At 44.0% G+C, this 19,152-nt stretch overlaps 1 protein-coding gene across 4 annotated transcripts in view; it reads left to right on the top strand.

Annotated features, from left to right (window-relative positions):
* Positions 1-19,152, top strand: part of LOC137385118 (NACHT, LRR and PYD domains-containing protein 3-like) — a 111,389-nt gene that overhangs the window by 52,401 nt on the left and 39,836 nt on the right. For 3 of the 4 annotated variants that reach the window (XM_068059912.1, XM_068059908.1, XM_068059909.1), the window contains 3 exons: positions 2,418-2,589; positions 2,695-2,760; positions 12,384-14,121. In XM_068059912.1, coding sequence (XP_067916013.1) covers positions 2,418-2,589; positions 2,695-2,760; positions 12,384-14,121 — 1,976 coding nt within the window. The remainder of the gene's footprint in view (positions 1-2,417; positions 2,590-2,694; positions 2,761-12,383; positions 14,122-19,152) is intronic. The other variant, XM_068059911.1, reaches the window with a different exon arrangement.

The raw sequence follows: 19,152 nt of genomic DNA, 5'->3' as shown, positions 1-19,152 counted from the left end.
TTCTGCTTCTTCATCTCTATCTCTTTTGTCATCCAGGCAGCTCTGGATTTATTTGCCCTACCTTTATGCTTCAAAGGAAGATACCTTGACTGTGTCCAAACTATCTCTTCTTTGAAGGTAGCCCATTGTTCAGCTGCTGTTCTTCCTGCCAGCCTTTGATTCCAATTTATTTGTCCCAGGTACATTTTTACCCCATTGAAGTTGGCTTCACCCCAGTTAATTATTCTGACTCGAGATTTTTAAATTTTATTTAGAGATACAGCACTGAAACAGGCCCTTCGACCCACCGAGTCTGTGCTGACCAACAACCACCCATTTACACTAATCCTACATTACCCCATATTCTCTACCACATCCCCACCATTCTCCTACCACCTACCTACACTAGGAACAATTTACAATGGCCAATTTACCTGTCAACCTGCAAGTCTTTGGCTGTGGGAGGAAACCGGAGAAACCCACGCAGACACAGGGAGAACTTGCAAACTCCACACAGGCAGTACCCAGAACTGAACCTGGGTCGCTGGAGCTGTGAGGCTGCAGTGCTAACCACTGCGCCGCCCTAAATATTGGCCAGAGCCTCAGTTTAACATGACATCTGAAAGACGACACCTCTGACAGTGCAACACTCCCTCGGTACTGCACTGGAGTGAGTGCCTGGAGTGAGAGTTGAACCCACAACCTTTTGAATCAGAGGCAAGAGAACTACCAATGAAGCCACAAACACAGGACCACAGATTGTTCTTTATTCTTTTCAATTACCAACCTAAGCCTTATGATACAATAATCACTGTCCCCTAAATGTACTGCTACTTATATTTGATCCACTTGGCCCACCTAGTTCCCAGGGACCAGTTCGAGCAGGGCCTCCTTTCTCCTTGGACTGGAAACCTACTGCTGTAGAATATTTTCCTGAACACACTCTAGGAACTCTTGCCCCTCTCTGCCCTTTACACTTCTAATATCCCAGTCTATATTTGTACAATTAAAATCCCCCTTTGTAACTATCCTATAATTCTTGCATCTCTCTGTAATTTGTTCCTCTTCATCCTTTCCTGCTCGTTGGGTCCCATAGTCCACATCAAACAATGCAATTGCACCTTTTTTGTTCCTTATCTCCAGCCAAACAGATTTCATCCTTGACCCCTCAGGGATATCCTCTCTCTCCAGCACTGCAATGTTCTCCTTAATCAATACCTCCATTCCTCCCCCTTTTCTTCCTTTTCTATCTTTCCTGAACACCTTGCATCCAGGAATATTTAACACCCAGTCCTGCCCTTTGTCACACTCTTGTTGAGTAACGTGTGGTGCATCTCTCCCCGTTTTTGCACAAGTCCCAGATGTTAATGAGACGTTACAGGGCGACTGGACTCCGTTTTCCTTCATCATGTCCAAATCTGATGCTGAGGTGAAAACTAAGTGGCCAAATCTGTTTTATTCTAATATATCCACCTTTATCGAGGGAGTCAGGCCATTTCAGCAGCGACCGCATTCTTGAAGGACTGAAGTCATGTAGAGGCCAGACATAAAGGACATTAGGTTTTACGACAACCTTCATGAAAGCCGCTATACAGAGCTAAGCTGTTGATGAACGTCCTGACTACACAAGCCCCACTGCTCAATATGTTCTCCCAGTCAAGGTTTCCACTAACAGTGGGCATGTAAAATACTGGGAATCAAATGTATAATTAGTGAGGGACAAGTGATTGGATTTTCATTATTATTGGTTGATCCTCCTGAACGATAAATCAACAGTGGTTATTTCGATTAGTCGGTGGTCATTTCTCAGACAGTTTTCTAGCTGCTTCCCTCACTTCAGAATTAACCCTTCCCTGTCACTTGAGTTCTGATTCTCTGGTCTTTTATTTCTGAGTAAATCAGAAAGTGTGACAACAGGAAGTAAGTGTGAGTAACAAGTGGATCATTTTGTCAGTCAGTATCTGATGTCATGTTGGACACTGAAGGACAGAGAAACCTAATCCCATTAAAATTGCTGCAGATTCTCAGTGATTCCTCACTCTCCTGGAACAACTCTTCTGATTTCTATTTTGGTTCCATCTAATTTATTTCCATTAATGACTGAACCAAGATCAGAGATTGATAGATTATTGCTAACCCAGGGTATTAAGGGACATGGAGCCAAAGTGGGTGGATGGAGTTAGGGTACAGATCAGCCATGATCTGATTGAATTGTGGAGCAGCCTCGAGGAGTGAATGGCCTCCTCCTGTTCCCATGTTCCTAAGATGTTTCTAGAATATTCCGCTCATGTTCAGAATGGATCAGTGCCCAGCCCAGTGACTGCTTTCTGTGCTGAAAACCACTGGGAGATATCATCATTGAGCAGATCCTTTCCTTCTCATTCTCCATGTGTGTCTTTCACTCCCCTCCTCAATGTAATCATTATTATTCTTTGCAGAAGATCATTGAACTCACAGAGAAGGGAAACAGGGCAGACAGTTCCAAACTTCTCCTAAATCTGGTGATGGAGAAAGGCTCACGGGTCCGAAGGCTGATGTGGGAATCCTTTGTGAAAATGCGTCACGGAGTACCAAAGTTGGACAAAATACTAAAAGAAATACAGGAACTCGGTACGGTAAAATCACACACTGAATTCAACTTCAGATTCAAACACTGCAGAATTTACTATAATATTACACAAATCTGATTTCATGAAATTCAAATAATTTAACCAGGTTCTGATCCATTTGACTACATGAATATCGCACAGGGTTTATCCGAAGTATCCAATAACCTGAAAGGTAAGAGATGATACGGAGATTTCAAACCGTTTATTTCACTTTTGAGTGTCAGAATTTTTGACTGCATCCGTTTGTCAGAATCTGGGAATCAAATTCAAAGAATGTGCGAGCAGGATTGAACATTCCTCAAATTTGTCAGCAATCCTCATTATTCTGCATAGATTCAAGTTTCAATTTGTACAATTTCTGATGTAAGTTGTAAATATGTGGAATTGCCTTTATTTCACTCAATACAGTTGCAGATGGGCATCGCTTGTGAAGCCTTTTACTCACCTAAAAGGACCCAGATACACTGAAATCCCATACACACCTGGCAGGATCCTGATACACTGTGAAACCACATACACACCTGGCAGGATCCTGATACACTGTGAAACCCCATACACACCTGGCAGAATCCTGATACACTGTGAAACCCCAGACACACCTGGCAGGATCCTGATACACTGTGAAACCTCATACACACCTGGCAGGATCCTGATACACTGTGAAACCCCATACACACCTGGCAGGATCCTGATACACTGTGAAACCCCATACACACCTGGCAGGATCCTGATACACTGTGAAACCCCATACACACCTGGCAGGATCCTGATACACTGTGAAAACCTATACACACACCTGGCGGGATCCTGATACACTGTGAAACCACATACACACCTGGCAGGATCCTGATACACTGTGAAAACCTATACACACACCTGGCGGGATCCTGATACACTGTGAAACCACATACACACCTGGCAGGATCCTGATACACTGTGAAAACCGATACACACACCTGGCGGGATCCTGATACACTGTGAAACCACATACACACCTGCAGGATCCTGATACACTGTGAAAACCTATAGACACACCTGGCGGGATCCTGATACACTGTGAAACCACATACACACCTGGCAGGATCCTGATACACTGTGAAAACCTATACACACACCTGGCAGAGGCCTGATACACTGTGAAACCCCATACACACCTGGCGGGATCCTGATACACTGTGAAACCCCATACACACCTGGCAGGATCCTGATACACTGTGAAAACCTATACACACACCTGGCGGGATCCTGATACACTGTGAAACCACATACACACCTGGCAGGATCCTGATACACTGTGAAAACCTATACACACACCTGGCGGGATCCTGATACACTGTGAAACCACATACACACCTGCAGGATCCTGATACACTGTGAAAACCTATAGACACACCTGGCGGGATCCTGATACACTGTGAAACCACAGACACACCTGGCAGGATCCAGATCCACTGTGAAAACCTATACACACACCTGGCAGAGGCCTGATACACTGTGAAACCCCATACACACCTGGCGGGATCCTGATACACTGTGAAACCCCATACACACCTGGCAGGATCCTGATACACTGTGAAACCTCATACACACCTGGCAGAATCCTGATCCACTGTGAAACCCCATACACACCTGGCAGGATCCTGATACACTGTGAAAACCTATACACACACCTGGCAGGATCCTGATACACTGTGAAACCCCATACACACCTGGCAGGATCCTGATACACTGTGAAAACCCATGCACACCTGGCAGAATCCTGATCCACTGTGAAACCCCATACACACCTGGCAGGATCCTGATACACTGTGAAACCTCATACACAGCTGTCAGGATCCTGATGCACTGTGAAACCCCATACACACCTGGCAGAATCCTGATACACTGTGAAACCCCATACACACCTGGCAGGATCCTGATACACTGTGAAACCCCAGACACACCTGGCAGGATCCTGATACACTGTGAAACCCCAGACACACCTGGCAGGATCCTGATACACTGTGAAACCCCATACACACCTGGCAGGATCCTGATACACTGTGAAACCTCATACACACCTGGCAGGATCCTGATACACTGTGAAACCCCATACACACCTGCAGGATCCTGATACACTGTGAAACCCCATACACACCTGGCAGGATCCTGATACACTGTGAAACCCCATACACACCTGGCAGGATCCTGATACACTGTGAAACCCCATACACACCTGGCAGGATGCTGATACACTGTGAAACCACATACACACCTGGCAGGATCCTGATACACTGTGAAACCCCGTACACACCTGGCAGGATCCTGATACACTGTGAAACCCCATACACACCTGGCAGGATCCTGATACACTGTGAAACCCCATACACACCTGGCAGGATCCTGATACACTGTGAAACCCCATACACACACCTGGCAGGATCCTGATACACTGTGAAACACCATACACACCTGGCAGGATCCTGATACACTGTGAAACCCTATACACACATGGCAGGATCCTGATACACTGTGAAACCCCATACACACACCTGGCAGGATCCTGATACACTGTGAAACCCCATACACACCTGGCAGAATCCTGATACACTGTGAAACCCCATACACACCTGGCAGGATCCTGATACACTGTGAAAACCTATACACACACCTGGCGGGATCCTGATACACTGTGAAACCACATACACACCTGGCAGGATCCTGATGCACTGTGAAAACCTATACACACACCTGGCGGGATCCTGATACACTGTGAAACCACATACACACCTGGCAGGATCCTGATACACTGTGAAAACCTATACACACACCTGGCGGGATCCTGATACACTGTGAAACCACACACACACCTGGCAGGATCCTGATACACTGTGAAAACCAATACACACACCTGCCAGAATCCTGATACACTGTGAAACCCCATACACACCTGGCGGGATCCTGATACACTGTGAAACCCCATACACACCTGCCAGGATCCTGATACACTGTGAAACCTCATACACACCTGGCAGGATCCTGATACACTGTGAAACCCCATACACACCTGGCAGGATCCTGATACACTGTGAAACCCCATACACACCTGGCAGGATCCTGATACACTGTGAAACCTCATACACACCTGGCAGGATCCTGATACACTGTGAAACCCCATTCACACCTGGCAGGATCCTGATACACTGTGAAACCCCATACACACCTGGCAGGATCCTGATACACTGTGAAAACCCATACACACCTGGCAGAATCCTGATCCACTGTGAAACCCCATACACCCCTGGCAGGATCCTGATACACTGTGAAACCCCATCCACACCTGGCAGGATCCTGATACACTGTGAAACCCCATACACACCTGGCAGGATCCTGATACACTGTGAAACCCCATACACACCTGGCAGGATCCTGATACACTGTGAAACCCCATACACACCTGACAGGATCCTGACACACTGAAACCCCATACACACCTGGCAGGATCCTGATACACTGTGATACCCCATACACACCTGGCAGGATCCTGATACACTGTGAAACACCAGACACACCTGGCAGGATGCTGATACACTGTGAAACCCCATACACACACCTGGCAGGATCCTGATACACTGTGAAACCCCATACACACCTGGCAGCATCCTGATACACTGTGAAACCCCATACACACACCTGGCAGGATCCTGATACACTGTGAAACCCCATACACACCTGGCAGAATCCTGATACACTGTGAAACCCCATACACACCTGGCAGGATCCTGATACACTGTGAAACCTCATACACACCTGGCAGGATCCTGATACACTGTGAAACCCCATACACACCTGGCAGGATCCTGATACACTGTGAAACCTCATACACACCTGGCATGATAGTAGTGGTTTGATACAGCTGAATGGCTCGAACCAGATGGGTTTTTAGAACAACTCAGTAGTTTTGTTGTCAACTGTTAGTGAAACTTGTGTTTTCTTCCTGATGTGTTTAATTCGCTGAACTAAAATCCCCAGCTGGCATGTCTTCGGATCACGAGTGCAGGCATCTATATTACAAGTCCAGTAACATAACCACGGTGCTACTGTACTCAAAACAGACAGATCATAAACAATTTTGTTTTCGTGTGGAGCCTTTCATGACCATCGGACGTCCCAAAGTGCTCTACAGCCAGTGAAGTACTTTTGAAGCACAGTCACTGTTGTGATGTTGGAAACGTGGCAGCCAATTTGCACACAGTAAATTCCCAGAAACATTACAGAGTCATAACCCCACCGAAGGAGGCCATTTGGCCCGTCGTATCCATGCTGGCTCTTTGTAGAGAAATCCTGTTAGTCCCATTCTCTGGCCCTATGCCAATTGCCTCTTAAGTTTACTTCCCTCAAGTCCCCCATCTGATTTCCTTTTGAAATCATTGATCGTCTCTGCTTCCGCCACCTTCGTAGGCAGCGAGTTCCAGGTCTCATTACCACTCGCTGAGTGAAAAATAAAATCCTCACATTCCCCCTGCATCTCTTGCCTAATACATTAAATCTGAGTACATGGTCTTGGGGACAGTCAGCTAATGGCAATAGCTTTTCTTTGTCTACCCTCTCCAAACCTGTCTATCAAATCTCCACTCAATCGCCTTTGTTCCAAAGAGAACAACCCCTGCTTCTCCAACCTGACCTTGTCGCTAAAATCCCTCCTCCCTGGAACCATTCTGGTAAATCTCCTCTGCACCCTCTCAAGGACACTCACATCCTTCCTTAAGTTTGGTGACCAGAACTGGCTACAATTACTCTAGTTGTTGTCTAACCAGTGCTTTATAAATATTCAGCGTAGCTTCCCTGCTTTTGTACTCAATGCCTCTATTTAAGAATCCCAAGATCCCACATGCTTTGCAATACAATAATAACCAGATAATCTGCTTTTGTGATGTTGATTGAACAATAAATATTGGCCAAGACACTGGGCATAACTCCCCTGGTCGTCTTCGTAATAGTGCCATGGGATCTTGTACGTTCACCAGAGAGGGTTGATGGCTTTGGTTTAATGTTTCATCAGAAAGACGGCCCCTCTGGCAGTGCAGCACTCCCTCAGTACTGCACTGGAGTGTCAGCTTGAATTTTATGCTCGAGTTCTGGAGTGGGACTCAAACCACAACCTTCTGACTCACAGGATGTGAGCTACCAACTGAGACACTGCTGACACTATTCACTATTGACCTGGGCACCAGATATAACCAGCCTAGTCGACCCTGCAAAGTGCTGATCACCAACACCTGGGAATTGTGCCAAAATTGGGAGAGCTGTCCCACAGGCCAGTCAAAATACAGCCTGAAATAGTCATAGTTACATCATCATATATCTCAGCCAATGGTCCAGATTCCTCCATCACAATCACTGGATATGTCCAGTCCCACCGACAGGACAGACCCATCACAGGTGGTGGCACAGTGTTACACAGTCAGGAGAGAGTGGCCCTGGGAGCTCTCAACATTGACTCCAGATCCCTTGAATTCTCAATCAGGTCACATATAGACAAGGAATTATCCTGCTGATTGCCACCTACTGCCCTCCCTCAGCTGATGAATTACTGTTCCTCCATGTTGAATAAACACTGAGAAGAGATGGCACAGAATGTATTCTGAATGGGGCACTTCAGTGCAGCACCACTGCTGACCGAGCTGGTTAGGTCCTGAGGGATATAACTGCCAAATGGAGCCTGCGGCAGGTGGGAGAACCAGCACCAAGTAAAATCCAGCTTGGTATCGTCTTCACCAATCTACCTGTTGCAGATGCATCTGTCCATGACAGTAACCCAATTGAGGAATGTCTGTTGATGGTTTCAGGATGGGTGTAATTGACACCTCCTAGTCTGGAATGTATCCTTTTGTTCTTCACAGATAGTGAGACTGTTTGAATATACAGGCCAAGTCAGCCCAACCTTCGGTGGCCATTTTGCAGCACACTGTCCACTTTTCAAAAGGAACGGTCAGTTTTTATAAATCTTCAGTTTGCTTCTGTATTTCCATTCTTGCACTTCTCGTGAGTGTGACACCATGCAGCTGCTGCCCCTGTCCTTCAGATGGTAGAAGTCGTGGGTTTGGAAGGTGCTGTCGACAGAGGCTTGGCGAGTTGCTGCAGTGCATCTGTATATGGTACACACTGCTGGTGGAGAGAGTGAATATTTAAGTTAGTGGTTAGGGTGCATATCGAGTAGACTGCTTTGTCTTGCATGGTGTCGAGCTGCTTGAGTGTTGTTGGAGCTGCACTCGTCCAGCGAAGTGGAGAGTATTCCATCACACTCCTGACTTTTGCTTTGTGGATGGTGGACAGGTTTTGGGAAGTCAGGAGGTGAGTTACTTGCCGCAGAATTCCCAGCCTCTGACTTGCTCTTGTAGCAACAGTATTTTTGTGGCTGGTCCGGTTAGGTTTCAGGTCAATGGTAACCCCAGGGTATTGAGGGTGAGCAGGGTGGGGCGTGCGATGCTCAGTGATGGCAATGGCACTGAGTGTCATGGGGAAATGGTTAAATTCTCTTTTGTTGGAGATGGTCAAGGGCTCATGGTGTTGGGGTAATATATTAGCATGGATAGAGGACTGGTTAGCAGACAGAAAGCAGAGAGGGCATAAATGGGGCATTTTTGAATTGGCAGGCAGTGAATCATGGGGTGCTGTAAGGATCAGTGCTGGAGCCTCAGTTATTTTCAGTGTATATGAATGACTTGGATGAAGAGACAGAGAAAAATATCACTAAATTTTCTGATACACAGTTCAGCTGTGGGGAGGACATAAAGAAGCTGCAAAGAGACATAGAAGGTTAAGTGAGTGGGCAACAGGATGGCAGATAGAGGATAATTTAATGCAGTGTGAAGTCGTTCACTTTGGTCGTAAAAATCGAAACACAGACTACTTTTCAAAAGTTATGAAACTGGTAATGGTTGATCAGAAAGACTTAGGGTACTCGTATAAGGAGTGCACAAAGTTAACATGCAGGTGCAGCAGGCTATTTGGAAGGCAAATGACATGTTCGCCTTTATTGCAAGGGGATTGGAGTACAGGAAAAAAGAAGTCTTCCCAAATTTGTACAGGAATTTGGTGAGACTGCACCTGGAATACTGTGTGCAGTTTTGTACTCCACATTTAAGAAAGGATATACTTGCACTGGAGGCAGTGCAGTGAAGATTTACTAGAATGGTCCCCGGGAAAAGGGGGTCGTCGTATGATGAGAGGCTGAGTAAACTGGGCCTATATTCTCTAGTGTTTCGAAGAATGAGAGGTGATCTAATTGAGACTTGCAAGATTCTGAAAAGGGGCTTGATTGGGCTGAGAGATTGTTTCTGCTGGTTGGGGAATCTAGAACGTGGGGACACAGTCTCAGGATAAGGGACGATCATTCAAGGCTGAGATGAGAAATTACTTCACTCAAAGTGTTGTGAATCATTGGACTTCTCTACCCCAGAGGGTTGTGGATGCTCCATCGTTGAATACATTTCAGTCTGGTATAGATAGATTTTTGGTCTCGCAGGGAATCAAGGGATATGGGGAGCAGGCGAGAAAGTGGAATTGAAGTCCAAGATCAGACATGATCGTATTGAATGTTAACAATATTATCATGGGCTGGTTCATCTACGATAGGTAGAATGGTGAGGAGAAGGCCAAGTAGATTTTCCCCTCTTGTTGGTTCTGTCACTACCTGCTGTAAGCTCAGTCTGGCAGCTATGTCCTTCAGGACACGGCCAGCTCGGTCAGTAGTGGAGCTAGAGAGACGGTCTGAATGATGGTCATTGAAATTCCCCACCCAGCAAACATTCTGTGCCCTTCCTACCCTCTGTGCTTCTCCCATGTGATGTTCAATATGGAGGAGTAATGATTTGTGAGCTGTGGGAGGGCTGTCGGTAATAATCAGAATGCTTCCTTGCCCATGGTTGATCTGATGCCCTGAGACTTCATGGGGTCTTGAGTTATTTTTTAGGGACTCTCATGGCCACTCCCTCCTGACTCTGTACTACTGTGCTGCCAGTTCAGGTGGGTATGGCCTGCCAGTCTGACAGGACATAACCAGCGATGGTGATCGAGTCGTTTGGGACGTTGGCTGAAAGGTATGATTCTGTGATGATGAATATCTCAGGCTGTTGCTTGTCTGGTCTGTGGGACAGTTCTCCCAGTTTTGGCACAAGATGTTGGTGAAGAGGAGTTTACAGGGTTGACTAGGCTGGTTATGTATGTGGTATCAGGAGTGTCGGTCGATTCCAGTTGTTTGTCAGAGTGCAGTGGATGCCGGAACATTGAGTAAATTTAAGGAGGAGATAGACAGATTTTGAATTAGTAATGGGTTGAAGGGTTATGGAGAATGGGTAGGAAAGTGGAGTTGAGGCTGAGATGAGATCAGCCGTGATCGTATTGAATGGCGGAGCAGGCTCGAGGGGCTGAATTGCCTACTCTTGCTCCTAGTTCTTATGTTCTTCTGCTGCCTACACTTTTTTGTACTGATCTGATAGAACTGAGTAACTTGCTCGGCCATTTCAGCCATTAGTTAACAGTCAACCACATTGTTGTGTGTCTGGAGTCAGCTAGAACCAGACTGGATAAGGTCGGCAGATTTCGTTCCCAAAACGACATTGGTGAACCAGGTGGGTTTTCATGACAATCTGGTAGTTTTCATGAACAACATTCTTGATACTAGCTTTATTCCAGATCTATTTACTGAACAGAATTTACATTCCCCAGCTGCCGTGGTTGTATAGAAACTCATATCTCCAGATCAGTGGTCCAGGCCTCTGGCTTACTAGTCCAGTGACATAACTGTGTTACTCTACCCTTGGTGGAATGGAGAGACCTCAGAGTTTTGCCAGGCTGGATGTGGTTACAGAGATAGGGAGGGTCCAGGCCATGGAGGCATTTGAAAACAGTGAGAATTTTTTTATTTATTCATTCATGGGATGTGGGCGTCACTGGCTAGGCCAGCATTTATTGCCCATCCCTAGTTGCCCTTGAGAAGGTGGTGGTTGGCTGCCTTCTTGAACCGCTGCAGTCCATTTGGGGTAGGTACACCCACAGTGCTGTTCGGAAGGGAGTTCCAGGATTTTGACCCAATGACAGTGAAGGAACGGCGATATAGTTCCAAGTCAGGATGGTGTGTGACTTGGAGGGGAACTTACAGGTGGTGGTGTTCCCATGCATTTGCTGCCCTTGTGCTTCTAGTTGGTAGAGGTCGTGGGTTTGGAAGGTGCTGTCTAAGGAGCCTTGGTGCATTGCTGCAGTGCATCTTGTAGATGGTACACACTGCTGCTATTGATATGTTGCCGAACTGAGAGCCAATGTCCAGCCAGATAAACTGTTCATTGTCTGATACAATAACAGTGGGATTACTGACAATTCACAGTATAACCCACTTGTGTCCGATGTCAAATGTCCCGTTTCTGCAGAAGGTAAACACCGCTGATGGTTTTAAAAATGAATCTAATGGAATCTCTACTCTCGAATAACCAGGATCACGTGTGGATTTGTAATGAGATTTCTAATCGTACAGAGCAGGCCGGATCATGTTAACCATCAGAGGGAAAATATCACCTGTGTCGGCACCTCCATGTTCAGTAAATGTTAGAATCAAATCAGGATTTAAAACTTCTTTTCACCATTGTTCACCTTCAAGCAAAGTTTTCATTAACTGAGTTTTAATTTATACACACACCTCTATTGAAGCTTTGAATTAAATCTTGCAACATTTATTGAATAATAAAATGTTTTTCAGAAGTTGTTTTTATATCAATACAGCTAACATTGAAAACCACTTTCTGTCTGTTCTAATTGCAGATGTTCAACAGAAACACAAGGAAACACTCCGGGTACAAACTGAAACACTGAGAGTGAACACTATCCTAATAAAGGAGAAGGTTAAGATTTTCCAGCTGGTTGATCGATACGCTGAGCTAACGGTCATTTCTACTGTTCGAGATTGGACACTTGTAGAACATGAACTGCTGGCAAGAGGCCGAGACCATGAAGAGTGGAGAGAGAAACATCTCCGGAAAGAACTGGAAAAAATCCGAACTGATCAGTTATTCCAGAGCAGTTTTTCCCACAGAAAACACAAATCTGGGAGTTCAGCAGCAGTGAGTGGAGTCCCAGGGATTGGAAAAACAACAATGGTACAAAAGATTGTTTATGACTGGGCCACTGGGAAAATATACCCAAACTTTCAATTTGTTTTCAGTTTTAAATTCCGGGATTTGAACATGATTAACTGTCGAATAAACCTGAGGAATCTGATACTGGATCAGTATCCTTACTTTGGGAATGTTCTGGGAGAGCTCTGGAAGAATCCAGAGGGATTGCTGTTTATATTTGATGGTTTGGATGAATTCAAGGACACGATCGATTTTACTGACAATCGGAGAAATACAGAACCTCAGTACATGTGCACAGATCCCGAATGCCGGTGTGAAGTGTCTGACATTGTGTACAGTTTAATACAACACAAGCTGCTCCCCGGATGTTCAGTGTTAGTGACCAGTCGTCCCACTGCATTACATTTATTGGAAAAGGCTGAGATCAGTGTCTGGGCTGAAATCCTGGGATTTGTTGGTGATGAACGGAAGGAATATTTCAACAAGTTTTTTGAAGATCAGACGGTGGCAGCAGCTGTTTTCAAACACGTGGAGGAGAACGAGATCCTATACACCATGTGTTACAACCCTTCCTACTGCTGGATCCTCTGTCTGTCGCTGGGTCCCTTCTTTACACAAAGAGACAGGAAACAGCAGCAAGTTCCGAAGACCATCACCCAGCTATATTCCTACTATATTTACAACATTCTGAAAAACCATAGCCAAGAGATTGAAAACCCCCGTGATGTGTTACTGAAGATCGGTGAGATGGCCTTCACAGGAGTCTCCAGGAAGAAGGTTGTGTTTAGAAATGGAGATTTGATCGAGTACAATCTGCAACCTTCCCAGTTCCTGTCTGGATTCCTGATGGAACTTTTGGAGAGAGATAATTCTGTCCAGAGTGTGGTTTACACATTCCCGCACCTCACCATCCAAGAGTTTGTAGCCGCACTCACACAATTCCTGTCTCCAAATCCCGGGGACATCCGGAAGCTCCTCAGTGATGCCCACAGCAAGGAAGATGGAAGATTTGAGATATTTCTCCGTTTTGTTGCTGGTCTCTCCTCCCCACAGGCAGCTCGACCCCTGGAGGAGTTTCTGGGTTCATTTCGACATCAAACAACCTGCCAAGTAATTGACTGGGTGAAGGAGAAGGTTGAAGGAGCCATTGGAAACACAGAGAGTGAAACTGTTAAAAGGGACATCCTGAACGCATTGCACTACCTGTTTGAGTCTCAGAATAAAGCACTGGCTCGGGCCACAGTGGGATCTGTGGAAATATTTGCATTTAGTGAATTTACATTGACTCCGATTGACTGTGATATTCTGTCTCATGCCATTGGACTCTGTGATACAATAAAAGAACTTGATCTACAGAACTGCTATATTCAATATGAAGGACTCCAGAGGCTGGGCCCTGTACTGCATAAATGCCAGATGTTGAGGTAACTCTTTATTTGTCTCTAACTGGTGGATGAATTTTTGAACAGCCATGGATTGTGTTGTTGCTTTGTAATGAAATGAAAGAAACAGTTTAATTAAGCAGAGACAAGCAGTTGCAACACGTCTCTGACAAATAATAAGAGGACGGTTAGTAATTCCCTAAGTTTTGGAGAATCTGAATTGGCTCCTCATGAGCCAGTAGGGATTTTACAGTCTTTATTGGATCAGTAAATATAGGTCACTGAAATTATCTGCTAATTTTATTGCGATAAATCATCATTTAATAAGGCTGGACAGCAGAATGTAAATGTAAATTATATCCAATAGGGCAGAAAGTTAATTAATAATATTTTCCACATCCACTATTTACTAAAAGCAGGACAGAAACCCGAGTTATAAAACTAACAAAAATTAAATCAACACCATGAGGTTTATCTTGTTGAGCAGGATGTTTCCTGGATTGGGAAGATTGTGGAAGCAGGAATTCTTTCACCTGTAATTCTTAGAATAATTCACAGTTCTGAACATTCGATAAAGAATGACATTTGGGAACTTAAACCTGCTGATAAAAAGGCTTAAGGCTCCAATCTAACGGGTATTACCCCTGGAGCACAGCCACATGTCAGCCAGCAGTAGGGCCTCACACACAGCGGGCGGCTCTGAGTAAACCGGGGACAGTGAACCTCTGAATAACCCAAATCTTCCCTCTGTATGTAAGGCCTGGCTCGGGAAAGAACTGCCGAAAATTCCCCAAAAACTGTCCGGCCAGTTACACGTGAAACAAATGTGGATCCAGGTCAATGGGAATAAAGTGAGACATTCCCCACCTTATAAACTTGCAGTGCAGGGACACTTAAAATTCGTAACAGGACCGAATAAACTTTCCTTGTTATATAAAATCCCGGTGGATGGAGTTTACAGCAGCGGTTAGCACCGTTCCAAAATATAACTCAGCTCGAGGTATTATACAGATTCATGTGTACAGAACATAATGTGTGGAAGAGAATCAATGCTTTGTCATTTAATCCCAGGAAAATTGCCCCAAACCCATGAAATAATATGGCGACCAGAATTGTATGCAGTACTTCCGATGTGGTCTAACCGAGGTTTGATGCAAGTTTGTATAACGTCACTTTTCAATTCTGTCTCTCGTTTTATGACCTTATTCACCTGTGTGACTACTTTTAGTGATTTGTGTATTTTACTCCTAGATCACTTTTCTCCTTGACCCCATTTAGATACATATTTTCTGAGCAGCCTCCTTAGTTTTCTTGTCAAAATATAATACTTCACATTTATGTGTTGAAATTCATTTGCCAATCATATGAACATTCTGCAAGTTAGTTGATATGTTCTTGCATTTTGTTGAATTCCTCCTCAGTATTGACTATTCCCCCCATCTCCAGTTTTCAGTCATCTGAAAATTTTGAATTTTTTTTGGATTCCAAAGCATAAATCGTGAATATAAGTTGTGAACAACACTGGTCCCAGCACTGATCCTTGTAGAATACCACATTCCCCCTTCTACATTCTGAGTAACTATCCTTTACCCCTCCTCTCTGCTTTCTGTTTTGACGTTAGCTAGCTATCCATTCTGCTACTTGTCCCCTGACCCCACATTCTCTGACCTTATTCATTAGCAACTGACTCGAAAAATGGCACAAGGTAGGGGTGCATGGCGTAGTGGTATTAAGGTTCCGGGCGTACAAATGCACAGTGCACTAAAATTAGAGGCAGAGTTTAACTGAACTATAAAAAGCAAACAAAGCACTGGGGTTTATTTCTCGACTTATAGAATTGAAAAGTAAAGAAGGTACCTTATCAAAGGCTTTTTGATAATCGAAATAAGTTATATCTACGACATTATTGTTATCTACTCTCTCCAATACCTCTTCAAAAAGTTCAACGACATTGGTCAAGCAAGACATTTGCTTTTAAAATCCATGCTGACTATTCATTATTATATTTTTGATTTCTAGATGTTCTTCTATTCTCTCCTTTGTTAAGCATTTCATTATTTTTCCTACCACTGATGTTAAGATAAATTGACTACAGGCACCTGGACATGCTCTGTCTCCCTTAAATATAACATTAGATATTCACCAGTCTTCTGGCATGACACCTTTTTCTGGTGAATTAAAAATCTGCAGTAATATCTCTGCTCTCTCTTCTGGATATTATTATAAAATGTGCAGATGTAATCTATCTGGACCAGAAGTTTTAGCCTCTTCAACTTTGATTGGTATATTTAATATTTCATTTTTTTTTTAATGCAGTTATCTCATTTCTAATCTCATCATCACCTGCCCAGTTTCCCTGCTATATACTAAAGCAAAGTAATTATTTCCTATTTCTGCCATGTTTCTGTCATTACCTGTGATATTATCCTGCCCATCAAGAAGTGACCCTCTTCTCATCATGACTTTCCTTTTTTAAATTTATGTGCCTGTAAAAACTTTTACTATTTTGTTTTATGTACCTTGATAATTTGATTTCATTGTTCCTCTTTATCGCCTCATTTTTTGACATCTCTTTTAATTTCTTCATGCTCTCCCTTGTCATGCTTTCCCCTGCTGTCCATAGAATCATAGAACCATAGAAAAGTTACGGCACAGAAGGAGGCCATTCAACCCAAACTGCCTTTGTTGTTATCTCTTTCCTTACCCTCAGATTTTTCCTTATGTGTTTAGTCATTCATGGTGACTCACTAGTATTTAGATTGTTCTTTTTTAAGATAAATTATTTTTCCTGGACTCTGCAGAATATTGTTTTAAATGTTTTCCATTGTTGTTCTGCATCATTGTGTGCCAATATTCTTGTCCATTTTGTTTTCCCACATTCTATTCTCGTCCCCTCAAAATCGTTTTTTTCTCCAATCTGTTACCCAGGTCTGATTATTATCTTAAAGTGTATAGTGTTAGATCTCCCACGATTATTATTTGACGTTTTCTTTTACTAATTTCCCTAATATCATTGTATATAGGATCATAGGAAATAGGAGCAGGAGTAAGCTATTTGGCCCGTCGAGCCGGCTCGCCATTCAAACAGATCATGGCTGATCATCTACCTCTACGCCATTTTTCTCCACTGTACCCAGATCCCTTGATGTCGTTAGTATTCAGAAATCTATCGATTTCTGTCTTGAACATGCTCAATGATTGAGCATCCACAGCCCTCTGGGGGAGAGAATTCCACAGATTTACAACCCTCTGAGTAAAGAAATTCCGCCTCACCTCAGTCTTAAATAGCCAGCCCCTTATTCTGAGACTGTGTCCCCTTGTTTTAGACTCACCAGTCAGGGGAAACATCCTATCCACATCTACCCTGTCACACCCAGTAAGTATTTTGTAAGTTTCAATGAGATCACCTCTCATTCTTCGAAACTCTAGAGAATACAGGCCCAGTTTCTGCAATCACTCCTCATAAGACAATCCCACTATCCCAGGGATTAGTCTGGTTAACCTCCATTGCACTCCCTCTACGGCAAGTACATAAGGAGACCAAAACTGTACACAATAATCCAGGTATGGTCTCATCGAGGCTTTATACAATTGAAGCCATACATCTTTACTCCTGTACTGAAATCACTTCGCACTGAAGGCATAGCATTTGCGTTCCGAATTGCTTGCTTCCCCTGCATATTAGCTTTTAATGACTCATGAACAAGGACACCCAGGCCTCTTTGGGCATCAACACTTCTCAACCTCTCACCTTTGAAGAAATACTCTGCCTTTCTGTTTTTCAACCAAAGTGGATCACTTCACACTTATTCACATTATATTCCATCTGCCATGATCTTGCCCATTCACTTGGCCTGTCCCCATCCCCTTCAAGCCTCCTTGCATCCTGCTCACAACTTACATTCCCTCCTAGTTTTGTGTCATCAGCAAATGTGTAAATATCACAATTTGTCGCCATATCAGCTGGGGCCCAAACACTGATCCTTGTGGTACCCCACTAGTCACAGCCTGCCAATCTGAGAATGACCCATTTATTCCTACTCTCTGCTTTCTATCTGCTAACCAATTCTCAATCCATAGTGGTATATTACCCCCCAATCCCATGTGCTCTAATTTTGTTTATTAACCTCCTGTGTGGACCTTATCAAAAGCTTTCTGAAAATCCAAATACGCCACATCCACTGACTCTCCTTTATCTGTGCTACAAATAACATCCTCAAAAAAACTCCAACAGGTTTGCCAAACATGATTTTCCTTTCACAAATCCATGTTGACTCTGCCCAATCATTATTTTCCAAATGTCCAGTTATCTCATCCTTTATAATAGATTCTAACATGTTCCCTACTAGTGATGTCAAACTAACAGGTATGTAGTTCTCTGTTTCTCTCTTGCTCCCTTCCTAAACAGTGAGGTTACATATTTCTTCCTCCACCTCCCTTCCACTATTACGTGGACTGTAGTCTACCCGTTAGTGTGAATGATCCCCTTATTATCTTTTATCTCTATTCATATGGATTCTATTTCTATCTTGCTGATGGTCACATTACTTTTTTCTACGGCCATTATGTTTTCCCTAATAAATACTGCTATATTGTTTTTCCTTTTTTCTCTCTCTCTATCTTTCCTAAGTATGTTATACCCTGCACCATTTAATTCGCAGTCCTGATTCAGTAATCCCCACGATAGTTGCTTGGTAGCACAAAACTTGTGTATTGTTGAGAGAAACATGCTGTCGAAGTATTTCATCTTGCACTCATCAGGGCAGACGCAAGAATGCCAAATTTCAAAGGGAACAAGAATTTATGCGACATGACTAAAGGGGTGCTTATCGGTTGGCAGATTGACTCTGATTGGTGGAGGTGTTGCCATGGAGAATGCACCAGGAAATTATTATGCGACCATGCTTTTGTTTAATGCAAAAAGTCACAAAGCCTGCACATGTTCTTTTTGCCTGCAGTGGACAGGTCCCTACGTGTGAACATATGTAGCTTCGAGCAAGCGTACGTGAGCCACATTGCAAGCCTGACTGATAATGTTCAATTGGTTGTTAGTGTAATTTTTAGCATATTCAG

Source organism: Heterodontus francisci, chromosome 28 (genome assembly GCF_036365525.1).
Source record: "Heterodontus francisci isolate sHetFra1 chromosome 28, sHetFra1.hap1, whole genome shotgun sequence".
Classification (NCBI taxonomy): domain Eukaryota; kingdom Metazoa; phylum Chordata; class Chondrichthyes; order Heterodontiformes; family Heterodontidae; genus Heterodontus; species Heterodontus francisci.
This window is presented reverse-complemented; position numbering and strand designations above follow the sequence as displayed.